This window comes from Anolis carolinensis, chromosome 3 (assembly GCF_035594765.1).
Source record: "Anolis carolinensis isolate JA03-04 chromosome 3, rAnoCar3.1.pri, whole genome shotgun sequence".
NCBI classification, from domain to species: Eukaryota; Metazoa; Chordata; class Lepidosauria; order Squamata; family Dactyloidae; genus Anolis; species Anolis carolinensis.
This window is the reverse complement of record NC_085843.1, coordinates 280,756,438-280,779,291: the sequence shown is the minus strand read 5'-3', so window position 1 is coordinate 280,779,291 and position 22,854 is coordinate 280,756,438. Positions and strand designations below refer to the sequence as shown.

At 43.5% G+C, this 22,854-nt stretch overlaps 1 protein-coding gene across 1 annotated transcript; it reads right to left on the bottom strand.

Moving 5' to 3' along the window:
• LOC100565196 (cytochrome P450 2J2) lies at positions 1-22,854 on the bottom strand. The gene is made up of 8 exons (XM_016996305.2): positions 22,696-22,854; positions 21,492-21,654; positions 17,985-18,134; positions 14,732-14,892; positions 11,838-12,017; positions 9,927-10,068; positions 561-748; positions 1-258 (listed from the first exon to the last, which is right to left on the bottom strand). Exons 1-8 carry the CDS (start codon positions 22,762-22,764, stop codon positions 1-3), a joined length of 1,311 nt encoding a protein of 436 aa, XP_016851794.2. The 5' UTR covers positions 22,765-22,854.

Genomic DNA, 22,854 nt, shown 5'->3' with positions numbered 1-22,854 from the left:
TCAGGGAACTGCTAGATATTGACTCCAGCATTTACTGTCTCTTTCTAAAGTCCAATATTGTTGACACTGATTGACCTTCCTTCCACTCTCTGTAGCAAACTCTGAATTAAATTTACCTATTGAAAAGGGAATGAAGGCATCTCTGGTGAAGAATTTCCCATCCTTGTCCAAGAAGTGATTCGGGTTGAACTGATGGGGTGTCTCCCACTGTTCGGGGTCATACAACGCAGAAGCAATATCAGGTGCAATGACTGTGCCCTGAAAAAGGATGTATATATTATCTCTTTTTTAGTTTCATCATTTCTGTAACAAGCTTGATCACATCCAGAGGAATACAACAAAAATGGCAAAAAGTCTGGAAATGAGGATCGATTACATTGTGAATATAAACCGAGGAGTGATATAATTAGCCATCTCGTCCATTCCATCCAATCATGTATAGTTTTCAGTACCATTTGGGGGGGCTTGTTATATAAGAGCAATATGTCATTTAATAAAATAGATGTGTTTAAATATGCATCTATATAGATGTAAGTAGGTGTATTGTTCATGCTCTCTACCTTTTTAATTGGAAACCCAAGTACAGCAGCATCTTTTGCACATAGTCTGAAAGTTCCAACTAAGAGGACGAATTTGAAGCGCTGGATTTCATGAATGACTGCGTTTGTGTAGGGCATGTTCTTCCGGTCCTCATAGAAGATTCGTTGGAAAGGTGTCAGAACAGTGTCAATCTCCTCCTGAATTTTCTCTAAGGAAGTACAGAAGTGGGACAGTGTTATTACGGAATCAACAAAGTACTGTATTGTGCATGTGCCGTCCGCCAGACAATAAAAAAAAACTATAAAGCTGAAACGTGCCGTCCTTTATCCGGGCGAACTGCAAATCCCTATAAGCTGTCCTAAAATATTGAACGACTGAGTCTGGAGAACTTCAAAAAAGGATGTTTATTCATACAAGGTTGTAAACCTGGCACAGATCTTAAAGTTGCAGAAAATGAAACAAATTTCCATAGGTTTTAGTTACAGAATTATCCCTGGTTCCAGAAGGCAAAGGTGATTATAAAACCACTATACCCTAATCACGCTGTCTATATTAGAAGGAGAAACTCTTTCCTTCCCTATCTTTACAGCAAAGATTAGTTCTAGAAGCGATGGAATAACCCTGCTCCTCTAACTAGATTTCCTATTCCAGATCAGTATAACTCAATACTTATCTAATTTGGATAGGCTTAGATTGGCCTGGTTTTGAGGATGATTTGTCCCAGTTAGCCTTGCACAGCTCCAGCACGTTGGAAGACTATAGCCAGAATGAAACTCTAAAATGGAGACTAGACCCTGGTAAAAAGGGCGGTCCTAAGATGTTGTACTCTTTGACCAATCATTGCAAAGAAAACTGCAGCCAGCTCTTGCAGACTTCAAGCCACCTTTCCTGGGCTTTTGCAGCCAGAGGCTGAAACAAAATGCAAAGGAGGGAAAACAAACAAACGACCAATAGGTAAGGCAAACTATCGTCCTGGGGGACGGAACACTCCCCGCTTAAATTCCCAGGATGTGGGAATTTACCACTCAAAAACATACAAACACCTTTGTATACACAACAATAAAACAGTATAAAACTTACACACTTTGGACAAGCAACACAAGATTGCTGGTTGGTCTGTCTAGGACAGACGTTTTGTCCTTACTATGAGTCTTTACCTGAACTTTTCTAACCTTACCGTCAGGGCAAGGAAAGGTCTTTACTAGTATAATGCCCATAGGCCGGGCATAGCGGGGCAAGTCTTTGTCCTTTAGCAACACAAGGTTTCCCACCTTGACATTGTCCTTTGGGGTTTGCCAGAGTCTTCTGGTTGGAAGCTGGCTTAAGTATTCGGCCTTCCACCTCTTCCTGAAGTGGTTGGCTAAGGTCTGCACATGCAAAATTGGTGCCACAGTCCGACCAAATTGACTTAATTGGCCCTCTGAGGGCTATAAACTTTTTCAAGGCATTTATGAATGATGAAGTGTCCATTCCCTCTACATCCTCAATATAGACAGTTCGTTTTGACAAACAAGTAAACAAAACCGCCCATCTTTTATTATTTACAACACCACCCCTGGTTTTTCTGGTAACAATTTCCCAAGGGCCAAACACCTTGAGTTTAGCCTTGGCCAACCTTCCTCCAACTCTCAAAATACCCTCCTTGTCTAGAAATGGGTTTAACTCATTTAGAAGACTTTGATTAGGGATGTTGAGCCCTTGCTCTAGCCTAGCTATTTCCTGCTTGAAAACAGATCTCTGCACTGACTTGAATATGACGCTCTTAGCCTTTATCATATCCTGGACCTGTAAAGGCTCACTATCTTTGCAAGCTAAACGATGTATAAGCCTAGCAACTGCTCTAAGAAGACTGTGCCACTCCGAAAAACGTTCAAAACGGTGTGGTTCCAGGCAAGATCTTTGGCCCATCTTGATTTCTGTGGTCATCTTGCAAACTTTCACCTCTGGAACGGACTCGGGCAATTCTGTAATATCGGTGGGAGAAAAGGCTGATGGAAAATTGACTTCGGTCAAGCATCTGGGGCCTGTCAGCCAACTTGAACTTAACACTCGTTGAGTTGAAGCTCCTCTGGAAGCGATGTCAGCTGGGTTGTTGCTGGTGGCGACGTGGTGCCACTGGCTAGGCGTAGAACTGGATAGAATGTTGTTGATTCTATTAGCCACATACACCTTGAATCTTTTGGTTGTGTTGTTGATGTAACCAAGCACAACTGTACTGTCCGTGTGGAAATGGACATCTTGAAACAAGTCTCCTATCTCTTGCTGGATGATGCGCCAGAGCTGGACAGCAAGAACTGCTGCACACAATTCCAGCCGGGGTATTGAAGTTCCCATAGGAGCTATTTTAGCCTTTGCCATGATGAATCCTGCGTGACAAAAATCTCTGTCCTTTTGTCGCATGTATGCCACAGCTGCAATAGCTCGCTCAGATGCGTCACAGAAGATGTGAAGTTCTGTGGTGGGTTCTATCATTACCTTACAGGGCACAAATTGTCTGGGAACTGCGATGGTTTCCAGGCCTTCAGCTTGGGCAGTCCAGTTTGACCAAGCAGTTTTTATTGATTGAGACAGCTCTTGATCCCATCCTATTTTCTTCAGTGACCAGAGTCTTTTTTCTGTCACATGCCTGTTGTTTGGCAAAGTGGGTTTTTCTGCTTTAAAAGGCAGAGGGGCTATCCAATTTCCCTCGGGACTCCGGGAAACTTGAGAGTTCATGATCTCTAAAAACCTCTGTTCATCTTTGGAAAGCGCTGTAGTTTCATCCCTTTCGGAGACTTCAAAGATGGAAGAATACTCTGGTGTTATCCCCTGACAATAGACCGAGATATGACTCAAACAGCTATGCATTAGTGTGGGGCGACTGCCTTGAAGCACGTGCGCTTGACGAGTGCCCACCGACGATGGAGGGTGCATCCTATTTATGCACACTGGGCCTGTAACTGTCCAGCCTAGTGGTAGCAGCTGAGCAATGGGCGCCCCTGGAGGTCCCTTAACTTGGTCGTTCACATAGAACAAGTTCGGACAGTCCGCACCAAGCAGAAGGGCAATGTCCACATCTGGACAGAAAGCAGGTAAGGCGTTCTTCAGCTTTCGCAAGTGAGGATGGGCTTCCACGACTTCTCTGGTGACAATCTGCCTTTTGTTCCGGGGAATAGAGGAACACTCAATGAGGTCTGGTAACTCGAACAGTCTCTTCTGGTCACAAGAGGAGACAACAAAGCCGGATGCTATGCGACCCTGCAACTTCTTCTTCCCTACACAGGTGGACATGGTGTAGTCGACCGTCTGGGTTTTTATGTCAAACAGTTGGAAAAACTCTGGAGTCGCCAGGGAGGCGTCGCTTTGTGAATCCAAAGCCACGTAAAGTCTCTTTTTAAGCCAAGGTCTTCTGGCTGGATATACATCTGCTAGGCAGATGGGATGGCAGACTCTGAACTGGTGCACGTCAGAGCATAGTTCAGTACAGGCGACCGATGGAGCATCCTCCTGCATCCGTGACGCGGTCTGCATGTTGGTGGCTTCAGTAGATGACCCTTCTTTGGAAGACGTGTCCCCTTTGGCGCGGGAGACAGCGTCAGAGTTGTGCATCGCGGTGCAATGCTTAAGGCTGTTACACCTTGCGCATTTGATGTCCTCTTTGCAGTTGGATGCAAAGTGAGGAGTTGCTCCACAGCACCTAAAACATATGCCCAGCTTCTGTACAATCTGTTGTCTTTCTTTATAAGGCTTCTTGCCAAATTCCCGGCAGTTGGCCAAACTGTGAGGCTTTTGGTGAATGGGGCAGAGCACCTCCTTCACCTCTGACTTGGATTCGTTGGCCCTGTGCTGAGTTTCAACAGCCTTAACACTAACCGGTCTTTTGGCCTCTCTGGATGGTTTTTTCTCCACTTTAGGTGCCTTCTCTGGCTGGGTCCCTTGGTATAAGGTGGGGAGGCCCGTCTGCGGATCATTCCTTTCTCTGGCCGCCCTGGTGATGAACTGGACCAAATGAGAAAATGGAGGGTATGCCTGGGAGTGGGCCTCCTTGTAGTTGAAGACCTCCTGTCCCCAGCGTTCTTGCAAAGTGAAGGGCAGCTTGGTCAAGATCTGCCTCTGGGACAGGTGCTGATCGAGGCACTTCAAACCGGGTAGTTCTGGATTCTCCTTGGCCGACTCTAATTCCGTAAGGAGATCGCTGAGGTCCCACAAGAGTTTGAAGTCTTTGAGTTTCAAAGCTGGGAACCTTTGGAGCTTGTCCATAAGAGATGCTTCAATCTCTGTGCTGGCCCCATACCTCTGCTGCAACCTGGCCCAGGCCTTTTCCAGGGCTTTGTCGGGATCGGCTACGTGGGCTGCGTAGATCTTCTTAACTTGTGAGGATGAGGCTGGGCCCAACCATGCAGCCAGAAGAGTCAGTTCTTCCTCAGGCAATAACTTTAAGTCTCTGATTGCTCTCTGGAAGGTGGCCTTCCAGAGAAGAAATTCCTCAGGCTTGTCCGAAAACTTTTCGACACCCTTGTCTTTAAGATCTCTTCTGGGGCTTCTGATGATGGAGACAAGCTGGGACTCTGGCGTCGAAGGGAACAATTGAGGAGTTTGCTGTTGTGGAGTGGACTCCCACCGTGCACCTTGCGTCAACCTTTGGCCTCTTGGAGGGATGACATCGACCACTGACGAATCGGTGGCTCCCTGTGCAGCTGTCTGTAAGGGCCAACTAGCACTTGGCCTTGAGGCCCTGATTGACTGACCTAGGGATTTAGCAGGAGGCACAGGTAGCTCGGGCAAGGGTGAGCTCCCCGCTATGACGCTCTGCTCTGCAGGAAACTCAAAAGTGACTTTGGGGCCCTGCTCTGGGTAAGGAGAGAAGTCTTCCTGTTCCTCATCCGAAAACTGGCTGTTTAAGCTATTAAGATGCACAAGCACCTTGGAAGAAGGGTCCTGCTTCGGCAACTGACTTACATTTTCTTCTGTGAGTGGCTCAATTAGGGCCTTGGCCAAAGTCTCAGCCCTTACCTTTTTGGCAGTAGCATCCATCCTTATTCTAAGCATTTCTATTTCACCTTGCCTTTGGGCCTGTTCCATTTGCATTTCGCTTTGTCTACGGGCCTGTTCTATTTGCAGTCGTTGCTCTTCTTCTTTAAAGGGAAGGGTGAGATCAGCTGCCTTAGCATCAGCCTCCGCCCCCGCTACCTTGCTCTTTAGCTCTAGACGTGCAGCCTCCTTAATGTGCAAGGCAGCTAGGGAAGAGATGGCACTCCCAGCAGCAGAAGACTTGCTAGAGTGGCTATGTTTAGATGATGCACACTCCCTTAGTTTAGATACCTGGCTAGAGCGGTTGGACTTAAGACTAAGTGCCACAGCAGGTGATTTTAAAAGATTGGTCTCATGGCTGCATAAGGAAGACTGATTTCCTTTTGGCCCAGACCTTAGATTAACAGATGGAGAACTAAATTCCAAGGCATCTAGAATTGCCCTCACCTTATTTTCTTTCTCATTAGTGTCAGCTAAGACACTCACTATTTCTAACTCTGAATCCTTGGCGTTAATGCACTCAAGGACCTGGACTATCTTAGACACCAAACCCCTCCAAATACCGAAGGTCTCTTCAAGGTCTGTCTGTAATATGGATGGCACCCTTGTAATACCCAAGCTCTCAATTCTGTCCATTAATGTTACAATTCGCTCCCATGCCGAACCTAACCTCACATGGAGGAGCTCCTTTTCATCTATTAGATGGGCTAGCATCTTGGCTGAAGGGTGCTTTATCCTTTGGGGCCTTTCATTCCTACTTTCAGCCTCAGAAGGAGGTATACCATCTGCATCATCTTGAAATTGCATAGACATTATGTATTCTTAATAGCAAGTAAATTTACAATAAAGGCAAATTCAATATATAATACAATTCACAGCACTTAACCATAGCAATATATATCACTAAGTAACTATACTTTACAAAGATTGTGACCTTTGGCGCCAGACTTTGGTGGGCAAGCTGCAAAATGCCAACTGACAGCAACTTGCCACTTGATACCTCCCTTGCCCGAGTGACGTAAACTGCCAAAATGGCGACTTCGCCAAATTTTCAAGCACCTCGTGCTCTGCGGCTCGAGGCCTGCCGCCGAAGGAGCACCGAGGCTGGCTTTGGAAAGGAGGAGAGAAAAGACGCCTCCTCCCCGCTGTGAAGGGAGGTCACCACCGCAGGTCGATGAGGCAGGTCACCACCGCAGGACGATGAGGCAGGTCACCACCGCAGGACGATGATGCAGGTCACCACCGCAGGACGATGAGGCAGGTCACCACCGCAGGACAATGAGGCAGGTCACCACCGCCAGGCGACCGTCCCGGCCGAGCGCTTCTGGACTCACCACCTCCGTGTAAGCCCAGGACCTACTGCTGGAGCTCTGCGGCTCGATGCCTGCCACCGAAGGAGCTCGGGGTAGATTGCTGGGTTTTGCACAGCCGTGCAATTGCAGAAACAGCCGCAGGGCTACGCGCACACACGCAAGCTGAAGAGCAGGATACTGCAGAGGCTGAAGAAATGGAGCCCCACTCTCTCACTTGCCTTTCGGCCTGGCAGCAAGCTTTCACTGCAACAGACCACAAAATCAAAGTCTCTATGGCCGTGCAAGCTAGCTGAAGCGGAAAACCGCTGATCGTCCTCAAAACTGTGCCGTCCGCCAGACAATAAAAAAAAACTATAAAGCTGAAACGTGCCGTCCTTTATCCGGGCGAACTGCAAATCCCTATAAGCTGTCCTAAAATATTGAACGACTGAGTCTGGAGAACTTCAAAAAAGGATGTTTATTCATACAAGGTTGTAAACCTGGCACAGATCTTAAAGTTGCAGAAAATGAAACAAATTTCCATAGGTTTTAGTTACAGAATTATCCCTGGTTCCAGAAGGCAAAGGTGATTATAAAACCACTATACCCTAATCACGCTGTCTATATTAGAAGGAGAAACTCTTTCCTTCCCTATCTTTACAGCAAAGATTAGTTCTAGAAGCGATGGAATAACCCTGCTCCTCTAACTAGATTTCCTATTCCAGATCAGTATAACTCAATACTTATCTAATTTGGATAGGCTTAGATTGGCCTGGTTTTGAGGATGATTTGTCCCAGTTAGCCTTGCACAGCTCCAGCACGTTGGAAGACTATAGCCAGAATGAAACTCTAAAATGGAGACTAGACCCTGGTAAAAAGGGCGGTCCTAAGATGTTGTACTCTTTGACCAATCATTGCAAAGAAAACTGCAGCCAGCTCTTGCAGACTTCAAGCCACCTTTCCTGGGCTTTTGCAGCCAGAGGCTGAAACAAAATGCAAAGGAGGGAAAACAAACAAACGACCAATAGGTAAGGCAAACCATCGTCCTAAGGGACGGAACAGTGCATGTATGGAAATCAACACACCCCCTCTGCCAAAGCCTGAAGGCACTTCCCTCTTGCCATGAACACAAATTTGCAGGAATCGTTTACTGGAATTTCTTCCAGCAAATGGGCAAGCACAGCAGTTTAAATTGCCTGCTATAGAAGATCCTGCCGACTGGAAAGTTGGCAGTTCAAGTCTGGGTCGGGGTGAGCTCCTGCCATCAGCCCAGCTTCTGCTCACCTAGCAGTTCGAAAACAACAATGTAAGTAGATAAATGGGTACCGCCTTGGTGGGTGCCCTGAAAACATGCTGGCAAAAATCTGACCAGGAAAGGAATCCATGGACAAAAGGCTCCTCGGCGTGGAAAATGAAACAACAGCAACTCTCCATGGCCGAGATGAGCACAGCCAGATACCGGAGATGAAAAGAGGGAAGCCTTGCCTCTGTTTATGTACTGTCTGTCTCTGTCAATTGTATAACGGCATTGAATGTTTGCCATATATGTACCTGTAATCTGCTCTGAGTCCCCTCAGGGAGATAGAGTGGAATATAAATAAAGTATATTATTATTGACACAACGACGTTGTATGACACAGCAAACAAGATAGTCATGCTGGATTTCGTTTCACAAAACCACAAGTCGAACACTTCCCAAGTGTCTAGGACTGTGTGATGTATTTTCGGATGATGCGTGCAGATCCCAGCAGGGTAGCCTTTTGCAGTTGGCAAATCGTAATTTTGTCAATGTCTATTGTTTCCAAATGCCGGCTGAGATCTTTTGGCACAGCACCCAGTGTGCCCATCACCACCGGGACCACCTGCACTGTTTTCTGCCAGAGTCTTTGAAGTTCAATCTTGAGGTCCTGATAGCGGCTGAGTTTTTCCTGTTGTTTTTCATCAATGCGACTGTCACCTGGGATGGCAACATCAATTATCCAAACCTTTTTCTTTTCCACAACTGTGATGTCTGGTGTGTTGTGTTCCAGAACTTTGTCAGTCTGGATTCGGAAGTCTCACAGTATCTTTGCATGCTCATTTTCCAATACTTTTGCAGGTTTGTGATCCCACCAGTTCTTTGCTGCTGGGAGGTGGTACTTGAGGCATAAGTTCCAATGGATCATTTGGGCCACATAGTTGTGCCTCTGTTTGTAGTCTGTGCGATTTTCTTACAGCAGCTGAGGATATGATCAATGGTTTCATCGGTTTCCTTGCACAGTCTGCATTTTGGGTCATCAGCTGATTTTTCAATCTTGGCCTTAATTGCCTTTGTCCTGATGGCTTGCTCCTGGGCTGCAAGGATCAGGCCTTCTGTCTCCTGCTTCAGGGTCCCATTCGTGAGCCAGAGCCAGGTCTTCTCCTTATCAGCTTTTCCTTCAATTTTGTCAAGGAACTTTCCATGCAATGTTTTGTTGTGCCAGCTGTCAGCTTTAGTTTGTAGTGGGGCTTTCTTGTACTGGTTTTTATCTGCTGTGCTTTGAGGAGTTTCTGATTTTTGACTTCAATCAAAGCAGGTTCTTCACTTTGCTTTACATATTCTGCCAGGGCATGTTTCTTCTTCTTCTTCTTCTTCCTCTTCTTCTTCCTCTTCTTCTCCTCCTCCTCCTCCTCCTCCTCCTCCTCCTCCTCCTCCTCCTCCTCCTCCTCCTCCTCCTCCTCCTCCTCCTTATTTATACCCCACTTTATCACTCCCGAAGGATACTCAACACGGCTTCCAATTAAACAAGACTGGGCATAAATAAAACAGAACACAATATAATGCAATGAAATACAAGTACTGCCTTGGGGTAAACAACGTCTAAAAGAAAAACAATTGCACTTCTCTGCCCAGTTATATCTTGTGCGCTGGTTTCTTTTCAAACCTACAGAGAAAAACCTTACGATGGGAAACTATTGGCTCATGCTGCTCTCCCACTTCAAAACAACCTTTTAGAAAAACAACTCCTGCTCTTTTGGTTAATATATGTTGCTGGGTGAAATCTATTCAAGATGAAATATTCCAAGTACATGCGTGTAACCATTCCTGTTTCCCCAAAAGCTTACCTTGAACATCTGGATGCACCACCATGAAGAGCAGTGCCCAGCGCAAGGTGGTGGCAACCGTGTCCGTCCCTGCCGTGAAGAGATCGTAAATAACATATACCAAGTTGTCTTCATCAAATGTCGATGTAGGATCCTGTTTTTTCTGTTGACAATTTAGATAATAATTACTGAACCCCAAACCTCACTGAGCTAATCTATTGTGTTATTCTCAAGCTCACTTTCAAGAGGTAAGGATATTAATCTACTGTGAAGACATGGCTGTAAAGGACTATGAACGTCTAAGGCTCCTTCAGGCAGAGGGGAATCTTTTTATCCCACCGCTGCCACCAATTTGTAAAAGAGGGTAGCATAGAAGACCCAATTAATAACAAATAGATGTCCCAAATAATAAAGATAACTGCCACCGATTAGTGGAAATGCAGCCACCACTGTGTGGAGAGACACCTTTAGATTATAAAAGTGCTCAACCACCCAATAGATCAGAGGAAGCCTTTTACTTTATTCAGTGTTAAAATGGTAGTGCAATTGTGCTGAGGGAGTCTATAGACCACAGAGGCTTTGATGTAAAAAGAACAATATCAAGTTTATTCAGGCACAAGCTTGGTGGTTACAAAAGATGTTTCTCTTAGAGGTATTCTTATTAACAGTTACATACTAGAATGAGATGAATCAAACTCTCTAAAGTATCACTTCTTTTACTTAAGTAGTTAAAACTTCTTCCTCTGCTCCTTTTAAACTGTTACTTCAATGGATCTCTGTGAGTCCAGCTGGGATTGGTTCCCAAAGTCTGAAACTTGGACTATCCAGTGACTTCATACCACAGTCAACCCTGTGATATACTATCCCAGATTCTCTGTGCCTTTCCAGGACACAGACTACATTAAATAAGTCACCAAATTTATTTGAAACCGACTCAAAATGAACAATTGAGTCTCCTTGATCCCATCAACCTGGAATCAATCTTCCCTGTGCCTCATCAGAGCACAGACCGAGGCTTCACTTTTAAAAACCTCTTCACTTCTCCTCCCCTCGGCAGATGGCTCCGCCCACATATCCATGGCAACTGCCTCAGAGGAGAGCCACTAAATGGCTGCCGCCATCTCACACCTACCCAACTAAACCACAAGCACATAGTTAAACTCAACAAACACGAATACAAAACTCATACTTCATTACTGAACCCCAAACCTCACTGAGCGAATCTATTGTGTTATTCTCAAGCTCACTTTCAAGAGGTAAGGATATTAATCTACTGTGAAGACATGGCCGTCATGGTTTTGTTTCATTTTCATGGAATCATATCATAGTGTTGGAGGAGACCTCAAGGGCCATCTGGTCCAATCCCATTTTGCCGTGCAGGAACACACAAATATACAAAGAGATGGTCATCCAGCTTCTGATTAAAAACCTCCAGAGAAGAAAACTTCAACATGCTCCAACTGACAGCTGGTTTTTACCACCAACAAATTCTTCCTAATGTTTAAGTGGGATCTCTTTTCTTGAAGGTTGAATCTAAAGTGTGTTTGTTCTGGTGTCCCAGATGCTGGATTAAACCCACTGGACAGCTGCTGGTCAGATCTGATTAGGAATCAGCCCAACGGTGTTGATACCTCTAACTCTGGAGAGAACCCAAATCATGGTGCAGGATTTGGGTTTTGCCCTGGGTTAAATTAACTGAGAGAAAGTTGCATTAAGGCAGTCTTCCCCTGGTTACACCGGATCACCCCCACACAGCATTTAGTTGCCGCTGGGTTGATTTAAGATGATGCCTATCTAAGTTTAGATGTGCCCACAGTCTCTGGAGCAGAAAAAAACAAACTTGCTGCCTCCTTAATATGACACGCTTTAGAATATTCAAAAGGAAAAGTAACAGTTTTCCCCATCAACTTGACAGTCACAATGATCACTTACTCTGTCAATCTCATCCAAATAGAAGTCAATGAAATCCTGTGGCTCATCCTCTGGTTTCTTCTTCTCCAAGTGTTTTTGAATTTCATTCCTCCCAAACAAATGGATAAACTCCAAGCATGAAAAGGCCTTCTGATGAGGTCCTGGGAGATGGCGCATGAGCCATGGGGAAAGTTCATACAACTAAACAGAGAAGACGGAAAAAGAGAAGACAGTGAGCAAACACTGTTTTCTATGCAATTGCAGCTGAGCTGTAGAGACATGGTTAAATATGCTGCTTCGTATTTGATGTGGGTTGTTGACGTTCGCTGAGGCTTGGCAGTGAATCACCCCACCAAGGAAAAAGATCCAGGCAGAAAGGTGGAAGGAAGCCAGGGGTGACTGTTGAGAATCTCCTGTTGAGATTGCAGGAGTTTATCATGAATAACAGCAAAATGCAAAGGAACATGCATTCAGGGAACCGCAAAACAGCAAAATGTGGTGCCTAGCTCCACCCTATAGCCATATAGGCCGGGCTGTGGTGCAGGCTGGAGAGCAGCCTGCTGCAATAAATCACTCTGACCAAGAGGTCATGAGTTCGAGGCCAGCCCGTGGTGAGGTGAGGACCCGTCAATTAAAAATAAAAAATAGCCCCAGCTCGTTGCTGACCTAGCAACCCGAAATATAGTTGCATCTATCAAGTAGGAAATAAGGTATCACTTACAAAAAAGTGGGGAGGCAAGTTTAACTAATTTATGACATTGGAATGAGGAAGTGCCATCAGAGTGGATGATGAAGTAGCTGCTCCCCCCTGTGGCCAGAATCCAACATCCCCTCAGGAGAAGGTTAAATTGCCTCTGTGTCTGTCTGTCTCTGTCTCGGTTCAATGTGTTTATGGTCATTGAATGTTTGCCCTGTATGTACATAATGTGATCTGCCCTGAGTCCCCTTTGGGGTGAGAAGGGCGGAATATAAATACTGTAAATAATAAATAAATAAATAATATAGAGTGGTTCTAGTGTTGGAAAAATCCTTGTCACTCAGGAATACATAATCAAACATTCCCAACAAATGACCATCCAACTTCGGAAACATTTCCAAAGAAGGAGACTTTATTATTTATTTATTTATTTACAGCATTTATATTCTGCCCTTCTCACCCCGAAGGGGACTCAGGGCGGATCACATTACACATATAGGCAAACATTCAATGCCTTTTAACATAGAACAAAGACAGACAAACATAGGCTCCGAGCGGGCCTCAAACTCATGACCTCCTGGTCAGAGTGATTCATTGCAGTGATTCATTGCAGCTGCTCTCCAGCCTGCGCCACAGCCCAAGCCCGACTTTATGACACCCTACAGCAATGTTTTCCACTGATGAATAGCTCTTACCCTCAGAAATTTCTTTTTAATATTTAGGTGGAATTTCTTTTGTTGTAGTTTGAATGCATTGCTCTGTGACCCCTTCTATACTGCCATATAATCTACATTATCTGCTTTAAACTGGATTATCGGAGTCTACACTGACATAATCTGGTTCAAAGCAGATAATCTAGATTGTATATGGCCTTTGTATTGTTTTCTGTAGCAGCAGAAAACACCCTTGATTCATCATTTCATCTCTTAGCCTTTTCTTCTCCAGGTTAAATATACCCAGCTTCCTAAGCTGCATCTCATGGGACACACTTTCCATTGTAACATGGTCTACACCAGGGGTCCCCAAATGTTTTAAACAGGAGGCCGGTTCATGATCTTTCAGACTGTTGGAGGGCCGGACTATAGTTGGCCACCAAGCAATAATAATTAATAACAACAACAACAACAACAATAATAAAGAGGGTTGGAAGAGACCCTTTGGGCCACTGAGTCCAATCCCCTTCTGCCTTTGTGCGCCAAAAGCACAAGCAAAGCACCCCTGACAGATGGCCACCCAGCCTCAATGTTAATAATATTTTTTTTTTCGTGTCAGGAGCAACCGGAGTTGCTTCTGGAGTGAGAGAATTGGCCGTCTGCAAGGACGTTGCCCAGGGGACACCCGGATGTTTTGATGTTTTACCATCCTTGTGGGAGGCTTCTCTAATGTCCCCGCATGGAGCTGGAACTGAAAGAGGGAGCTCATCCGCGCTCTCCCCGGGTGGGATTCGAACCTGGCAGCTTTCAGGTCAGCAACCCAACCTTCAAGTCACGAGGCTTTTATCCCCTTGGCCACCGGAGGCTCCTGTTAATAATAATAATAATAATAATAATAATAATAATAATAATAATAATAATAATAATAAAGAGGGTTGGAAGAGACCCCTTGGGCCATTTAATCCAACTCCTTCTGCCTTTGTGCACCAAAAGCACAAGTAAAGCATCCCTGACAGATGGCCACCCAGCCTCAATGTTGTTTAATAATAATAATAATAATAATAATAATAATAATAATAATAATAATAATAATAATAATGGTTGTAAGAGAAGAAGAGGCCCCTTGGGTCATTTGGTCCAACCCCCTTCTGCCCTTGTGCAGTGGGGGCCGGATAAATAGCTTCAATGGGCCGCATCTGGCCCCCGGGCCTTAGTTTGGGGACCCCTGGTCTACACTATCTAACTTTACATATATTTAATTACGTAGCAAAGGAAATAAGAAACTCTGTCAATGAATTACGAAGACTGTGATAGGACAGCAACAAGAGTACCCCAATGGGTATCAACATTGCCTAGTCAGAGTCCTGATGCATAAAGGAGTCAATGCAAAAGGGGACTGATGTGCATTGATGTGCATCAATGCCATTGTGTATCAGTCATAATAAACACTTTCCCAGCTGTAAGTATTAAAGGCTGTAAGTATTAAAGTTAGAAAGAAAGCTCTACTGGAAGTATAGTACTTAGAAGAGTACCATGATTATAAAAAAAATTGCAAAATGACTCACCAAGTGAAACGTGGAGAGGAAAAACTGTGCCATATACTCAATGCATTCTATCAGCTTGCAAAAGGTTTCATCATGAATGGAGAAATAGTGTCCAAAAACCACGCTGGAGATCACGTTGGAGATGGAGTGGAACAGGGGCAAAGACGGGTCAAAAGCCTTCCCTTGAAAACAACACAGGTACTAAATGTCACAATTAATAGTCTGGGTGCGCTAAAGCTCTAATGAGAAGAAGAAATCCGTATAATGCATTTGGATAATTATCCATCTCCCTCTCCCAATGTAAGGACATTATTCCTTTGTGTCTACAATCCTGTTGATTAAATACATAGGTAGAGTGGAATCTCAATTAACCAGCACCCATAAGGATTAGTAGATGCCAGATAAATATAGTTTCTGGTCACTTGAGAGTTACTAATAAAAATAGGCCTAATTAATACTATAACTGAACTTAGTGGCCAGGCTTAGCAAGCTAAACCGCTGTGCTGCAGAAAATTCTGCTGATTGAAAAGTCAGCAATTCGAGCCCGAGTCGTGGTGAGCTCCTGCCGTCAGCCCCGGCACACCTGCCTACCTAGCAGATCAAAAGCAGACATGAGGGTAGATAAATAGGTACCACTTTTAGCGGGGAGGTAATAAAAGGCTCCCTTAAGGACATCAATCGGGAGGACGAGACTACAAAAAGCTCCTCGGCATAGAAGATGGAGCAACAGCACTCCACCACCACCACCACCACCCCAATGGCCAGAGTCTCCAAGATGCCGGAAATAAAATGGAAAATGCCTTTACCTCTGTTTGTGTATTGTCTGCAGGGCCGTAGCCAGAAAAAAAAATCGGGAGGGGTTTTGAAAATTTCAGGGGGGGGGGGGGTTGAACCCCTAGCACACACCTCTCCCCGCTACAAACCTGTCAATATCTGCTTGAAATAGTGCCTGGAGGGACTCTTAAATGTTTTGCGTCTCATAGACTTAGCATGGGGATTTGGTTAACCAGTTAAAATTCATAAGTAAACCAGGTTTTTTTTATAACCTGAAAAATTTCGGGGGGGGGGGTTTGAACCCCTAAAACCGCCCCCTCGCTACAGGTCTGATTGTCTGTCATTGTTAATTGCATAACGGCATTGAATGCTTGCCATATGTGTGTTCTGTAATCCGCCCTGAGTCCCCTTGGGAAGGTAGAGCGGAATATAAATAAAGTATATTATTATTATTATTATTATTATTATTATTATTATTATTATTATTATTACTCCTCCAGACTGTACCATACCATAAACTCTCTATTGACTCGATATTAACAATTAAGAGAAATTTGGATGAGGAAACTAAAGTATACATACACATCAGATTTAAAAGAAAATTATTTGAAAATAATGCACCGCTGGTATATGACACCAGCAAAACTTGGAAGAATGTACCAGAACATGGACAATAAATGTTGGAAATGCAAGGCAAATGAAGGTACATTCTTCCATTTATGGTGAACATGTAAAAAAAATCAGATTTTTGGAAAAACATCCATGCCGAATGTCAAAACATTCTTTAAAAATCTTTTCCAATGAAACTGGAATACTACCTTCTGGGTATGTTCAATTTAGGACTATTTGCAGATCGAAATTTGGACAAATTGTTTACTTTTTTTAACAACAGCGGCGAGAATAGTTTTCGCCAGAAGTTGGAAGCTGGATACTATTCCTGAAAGGGATGACTGGATTATTAAAATAATGGAAATAAAAGATATGGATAAATTAATATTTTTATTAAAAGAGAATAATGGTAGTGGATTGAAGAAGACAGACTGGTCACCTTTAGAAAATTATCTTAAGAAATACTAAAGATACGAGTGGGAAAGAACTTATACTTAGTTTTTACATTGGCTGTGCTAAACTATTGTTTTACAGGAGGAGTAAGAACGGAAGCCACCAAATACCATCTCTCCAACCTCATTTTTTATTTTTTATTTTTTGGCTGCTTTTCCTACTTTCCTATACATTTATTGTTCCCCCCGTTTTTATGTATATATATTGTCTCTCTCTTTTTCTATATATACTTTTTTTCTTCCCTCTTTCCTACTTTTCTATAATATGCATTGTTCCCCCACTTTTTATGTATTCAAAATCTTTTCTCTCAATAAAAACTATTTTAAAAAAACAATTAAAAGAAAATTAAGACAAATGAAGACACACTTTACACATTGTAACACAGTTTTATTGTATTATAAAACAGCTTTGTGAATGAAGAATGCAATAAAGTATTATTTCTTCTTTTGCTGGTTGCTTGAGTTCTGGCTGACTGAGGCCCCATCTACACTGCCATATAAAATCCAGATTATCTACTTTGTAAGGCAGTAGGGAAACAAATATAAATGTTGCAGGTGGTTATGATTCAGTCTAAGAAGGTGCAAATTAATTTTTGAATGCCATGAACAGAGCAGTTTATGCTTAGGGCTCTTGGAAGTCTCGCATTCATAGGATTGCCATAAATCAAAGGTGACCTGATGGCAAAGAACAACAAAAATAACAAGATGACAATTGGGACAAAGACTGCCATATCTGTAGCTTGTTTTAAACCTATGGAAGATTAATCCAACTGAATTTCAGGAAGAAGAAGCTCTAGCACAGGAAACACCCAAAGACCTTGAGAAATGGACGACATAGAAGTTAAACTGGAACATCTACACCTGGGTTGGTTGGAGCCTCTGGTGGCCTAGGGGATAAAAGCCTTGTGACTTGAAGGTTGGGTTGCTGACCTGAAGGCTGCCAGGTTCGAATCCCACCCGGGGAGAGCTCGGATGAGCTCCCTCTATCAGCTCCAGCTCCATGCGGGGACATGAGAGAAGCCTCCCACAAGGACGGTAAAAACATCAAAACATCCGGACGTCCCCTGGGTAACGTCCTTGCAGACGGCCAATTCTCTCACTCCAGAAGCAACTCCGGTTGCTCCTGACACGGAAAAAAAACAACAACCTGGGTTGGTATAGTCTCTCGTCCATACATTGCGGGCAAATGTGGAGAAAAGGAGGTCCTTGGATTAGAATGAACTAAAATGCCCTCCCATCACACTGACCTTCTCATTTTGCCATTGCTGTCAGTGTAACTCCACTTTCAGCAGTGGCATATGCTTTGTGCATCTACAAAAAGAGATATTGCAAGTCTAGTTCTATCCTCTCCACAGGCAGAACACTCTCTCCACAGAAAGGAACTGGTGGTATTATTTGGATCATAGCATTGCAACCTTAGAAAGTATGATCTTCCTTACCTTCCTTGCTTGAAAAAATCTCCACCAGCTTGCCCGCCTCCTCTTGCACTCGATGCTCTAAAGACTTCCTTCCCAGGCCTAAAGACCGCAGCGTGGCCATTGCAAAACGCCTCTGCTCCTTCCAGGCAGGTCCGCTTGAAAAGAGAATACCTACGGGCACAGACATTTTTGTAAAACAGGATAGGATAGTGTCGAGATCGAGGGAAGTCATGGTCTCTCTCTATTCTGTTTTTGCAGAACCCATGTGAAATAAGAATATGTCAAGTTCTGGGCATTACAATACAAGAAGGTGATGGACAAGATGGAAGTGTCCTGAGAAGGGAGACGAAAATGGTCAGAGGTTTGGAAACCAAGCCTTTTGAGGAATGGTATGCTTAGCTTAGAGAAAAGAAGGTTGAGAAGGGACATGGAAGCCATATTTAAATATCTGAAAGGATGTTACATTGAGGAAAGCTCAAGCTTGTTTTCTGCTGCTCTGGAGATTAGGACACAGATTGGGGTTGGTCTGGAGAGCCCTTGTAGTCTCTTCTAATTCTATGATTCTGTCACGCCCTGGGCAACGGAGCACTAAGAACCGAACACAGAGGCCAATAACTATCTAATATCTTTATTAAGGAAATATGTAAGAATAATAAAAACAAGTAGGAAATATAGTCCAATAAAAGACCTTTCAGGAAAGGTCAGAAATAGTCCAAAATTATATTGTCCAATATTTTATATTAGAGTCCAAAGTTGTAGATCCAAACCGAAACACACTCTATTTGCAAGCAATAGAGTGGGGAAACGTCCAAATTCTTTCCAAGGTTCAAAGTAAGTACACAGCAAGGGTAGAAACAAAGCTTGATGCTAGATGCAAGGTCCAAGGCTGGAAACAGGGCAAGATTTTTCTTGAATACTTGGCTAGACAAGGCAAGGCAAGGAACTGGAGTTGCGGACTTTGTGAAGTCCACACTAGGCTGGAAACACGAAATCACTCCTGAAGCTGCTCTGTTGACTCCGCACGGAACCTACCGTGCCAGGCACATTTAACTGGGTCTCGTTTTCCTGCAAAGCAGGTGTCCAGCGTTCTCTTTCCCTAGAGAACAGGAAACGAAACACAGCTCTCTCCAGATGTGAGACTCCCTAGATTTTCCCAGGGGAACACGGCTAATCAGTGTCTTGTTTAGCTGCAAGTCTCAAACTCCTCCGAACCTGCTCCTTCTCTCCCCTTCCCGCAGCATAGAACTGTCTCCTAGTAAAAGGGGGTGAGAGCTGCTCAAGGTCTGTTTTGATGGGTTCTTGGGCAAAAACATCAACATCAGGCATCTGGAAAAATTCCGACTCTTGCTGAGCCGGCGAAAACCCCATGTTTTCATCTTCATCAGCCACGGTGGCGCTGGAAGCAGGACTACAAGGCCCATGAGGCATTACAGATTCTATGAGGTTTTATGTACTTGATGGACTACTTTCGGTGTGGTTGACTGCCTTCAAGGCCTTTCTACTTAATAGCAATGCTAAGGTGAACTGATTTTCGGGTTTTCTCAGCACACTGTTCAGAGGAGGTTTGCCTTTGCTTTCCTCTGAGGCTGAGAGACCTGACAAAGGTGAAATTTGTTCCTAGGTAACTGCACATGCAATACTGCTATGGGCACCATGGGAGAATCTTCCCTTCCACCTTGAATCAGTGATGTAATATTTATAGATGGTTGGTGTGTGAGAAAAGAAAGACTTCCTTTCTGGGCCAGAGTCTGAACTAAGCAGAAATTGTACTGGTCACCTTCATCGAAGAGACCCCAAAGGCATCCTGGTAGTTGGATAAATTCTGCGTTAAAATCTCCAGGGAAGAAGATTTGCTAATCCTCCAGGGCAATAATATGTCTTACCGTCAGGAGATTCATCTGGATGTTTAGATGGGATCTTTTTTCACTGAAAAAATGTTGGAAGAGGCCCTGGATGGCCCTTGGAAGAGACTATAATAGCCATCTAGTCCAACCACGTTCTGCCATGTAGGAACACACAATCAAAGCACTCCTGATGAATGACCATCCAGACTCTCCTTAAAAACCTGCAGAGATGGAGACTCCACAAAACTTGGAGGATGCGTATTTCCACTGTCAAATAGCTCTTGGCATCTTGCAGTTCAAATCCAGTGCTCCATTGTGTCCTAATCTCTTGAGCATCAGAAAACAAACTTGTTCCCTCCTCAATATGACAGCCTTTTAAATATTTGATGGCTATCATATTCTATTCAATCTTTTTTTCTCCAGGCTAATTATACCCAGATCCCTAAGTTGCTCCTCAGAGGGATCCATGGCTTCCAGATCTTTGATTATTTTTGGTTACCTGTTCTGGACATATTCCAGCTTATCAATATCCTTCTTGAATTGTGTTGCCTAGCACTAGACACAGTAATCCAGGTGAATCCCAGCCAAAGTGCTATTTCTTCCCCTGATCTGGACATTATATTCCTGTTGATGAATTGTAAATGTATTTATTACAATTTATTTATTTATTACAATATTTATATCTTGCCCTTCTCACCCAACAGGGGACTCAGGGCGGCTTACAATAAAACACATATATAAAAATTGTACAATACACTATAAAATAGTTAAAAATTATTAACTTACATCGGACATTCATAAAACACATTCTAAAATACAGATGGGCATGTTCAAGTTTAACGGACTTAAATTAAGTGATGGTTTCCTAGTCTCTTCAGAGCAGACAACATTGCATTGAAATCAAGTTCATATTTAGCTATCAAGTTGCCTATATTCCTGAAATAGTTTTGTCTTGGAAAAGTTCCTGTGTTCATACTTGATGGATTAATGCCTATGTTCCTGTTTCATGCTTATGAATTTATGGATTTATACCTATGCTCTTGACTTCATGGATTGCTTGTACCTTGCTATCTTGGAGTATTGCTCTTTGTATTTGGGACTACTGCTATTTCATAGCACCCTTTCTACTGCTTTTTGGGAATTAATTGCCATTATTTATTTATTTACAGCATTTATATTCCGCCCTTCTCACCCCGAAGGGGACTCAGGGCGGATCACATTACACATATAGGCAAACATTCAATGCCTTTTAACATAGAACAAAGACAAACAAACATAGGCTCCGAGCGGGCCTCGAACTCATGACCTCCTGGTCAGAGTGATTCATTGCAGTTAATTGCAGCTGGCTTGCTCTCCCGCCTGCGCCACAGCCCGGGCCCATTAAATCCCATGGGCTTTTTTATGTTGCTGCATCACAGTGTGGACTCATGTTCAGATTGTGGTCTCAGACTCCGAGATCCCTTTCACATATATTGCTTTCTATTTCAAGTTTTAATGCAAACACTTTGTGACCTATCCAAAGTTCAGGGCCTCATTCAATACTTTGGGCAGCTCCCTTAAAGATTGGCATGGAACTCAGAGTGGATTCACTCGTCCATTATCTTGAAAGAGGCAAACCACCACTGTTTGCACTGCTATTACAGTTGGGTAAGATGTTGGGAGAAAACAATCACAGTAGGCTTACCTTTCCCTTTCATTGAGTCTCTGATAAAAGGTGTCACCACTCGCCAGTTAGTTTCTTCAGCCTGATTTATGAGAACTTGCTTCACGGCGTGGAACCCATTCACTACAACAATGGGCATGGGTCCAACCCAGATGGTGAAGACTTTCCCATACACCTTGGACAACTGCATGTTGATTTCAAAAAGCACAGTTTTGGATACAAGGATGAAAGCCAGTTGACATGAGCAAAACATGAATACAGGCAGCCCCTGAGTTACGATGATCTAAATTTCAGATAATTCACAATTAAGAAAGTCTGTGAGACAACAGAAAGTGAGAGAAATTTACCCCTTGGAAGGGAAATTCACTCCTAAAAGAGTGGTCATGGGAAAGGGGGTCTCCACTGAAGTTTTATCACCAATCCTTGTTTACACAACAAGCCAAAATATTCAAAATCCAATTCTCATAGGAACAGAATTTGAGGTGAAATTTTCTGAATGGGGCACAGACAGTAAAGGAAATGCCACAGGGGTGTTAACCCTTCACTATGTTACCCAAAGCTTGTATATATTTGGCTGGCATCACATGTAAAAAAAATACCACTTCTAAGTAGCAGACAAATTCAACAAAGACAAACCTACATAGAATCATAGAATCATAGACCTTATCTTGTTCATAACTTGGGGACTGCACAATTTGCAATAGTGCTTGCTGAAACTTTGGGTGCCTTTACACTTTAGAATGAATGAGGGTTGACACAGTTTAACTTTCATGGCTCAATGATGCAGAATTCTGGGATTTGCAGTTTGGTGAGGCACCAGCACTCTTTGTCACAGAAGTTGAAAGACTTAGTAAAATTACAACTCTTGGGATTCCAAAGCATTGAGACATGGCAGTTAAAGTGGTGTCAAACAGCATTGCTTCTACAGTGTAGATGCACCCTTCTTCTCAGCCTGTGACATAAGCTATAGTCCTGTACAACAGGGAATGGAAAAGGTCACTTTCTGTCTCTTGGAGCCATAGGCAAACTTCTCAAAAACTGAGAAGTTTCAGCAGCTACATATAGCCTTTGAAGACCTTTGTTGAAATCTCATAAACACAAAATTCAAACAAATGGCTAGCTGAAGGTTCCCTAAGGAGTTTCTAAATCTTTCAAATCCCAGTTCAGGCTTCTGGCCATTGCATCATAAATAATTTGGCACATTAAAACGATGTGGAAAATATACCTTCGAGAGAGTGTTTTGTTGCCAACAGAAGCCAAAACACCAGAGAGTCCCCAGGATAGGGAACGGCATTGGTCCAGGTGGAAACTGCCGACGGTCCCACTGTGACTTCAAAAACCATAGAATTAAAAGAAATATCACTAAAACTGTCCAATATCCACC

Coding starts and splice junctions, on each gene's coding strand:
- LOC100565196 (XM_016996305.2), bottom strand. CDS start 22,764: ATGCCGTTCCCTATCCTGGGGACTCTCTGGTGTTTTGGCTTCTGTTGG. Junction 21,655..22,695: donor AACAAAACACTCTCTCGAAG/GTATATTTTCCA, acceptor ATCAACATGCAG/TTGTCCAAGGTGTATGGGAA. Junction 14,893..17,984: donor GATTTTTTCAAGCAAGGAAG/GTAAGGAAGATC, acceptor GTTGTTTTCAAG/GGAAGGCTTTTGACCCGTCT.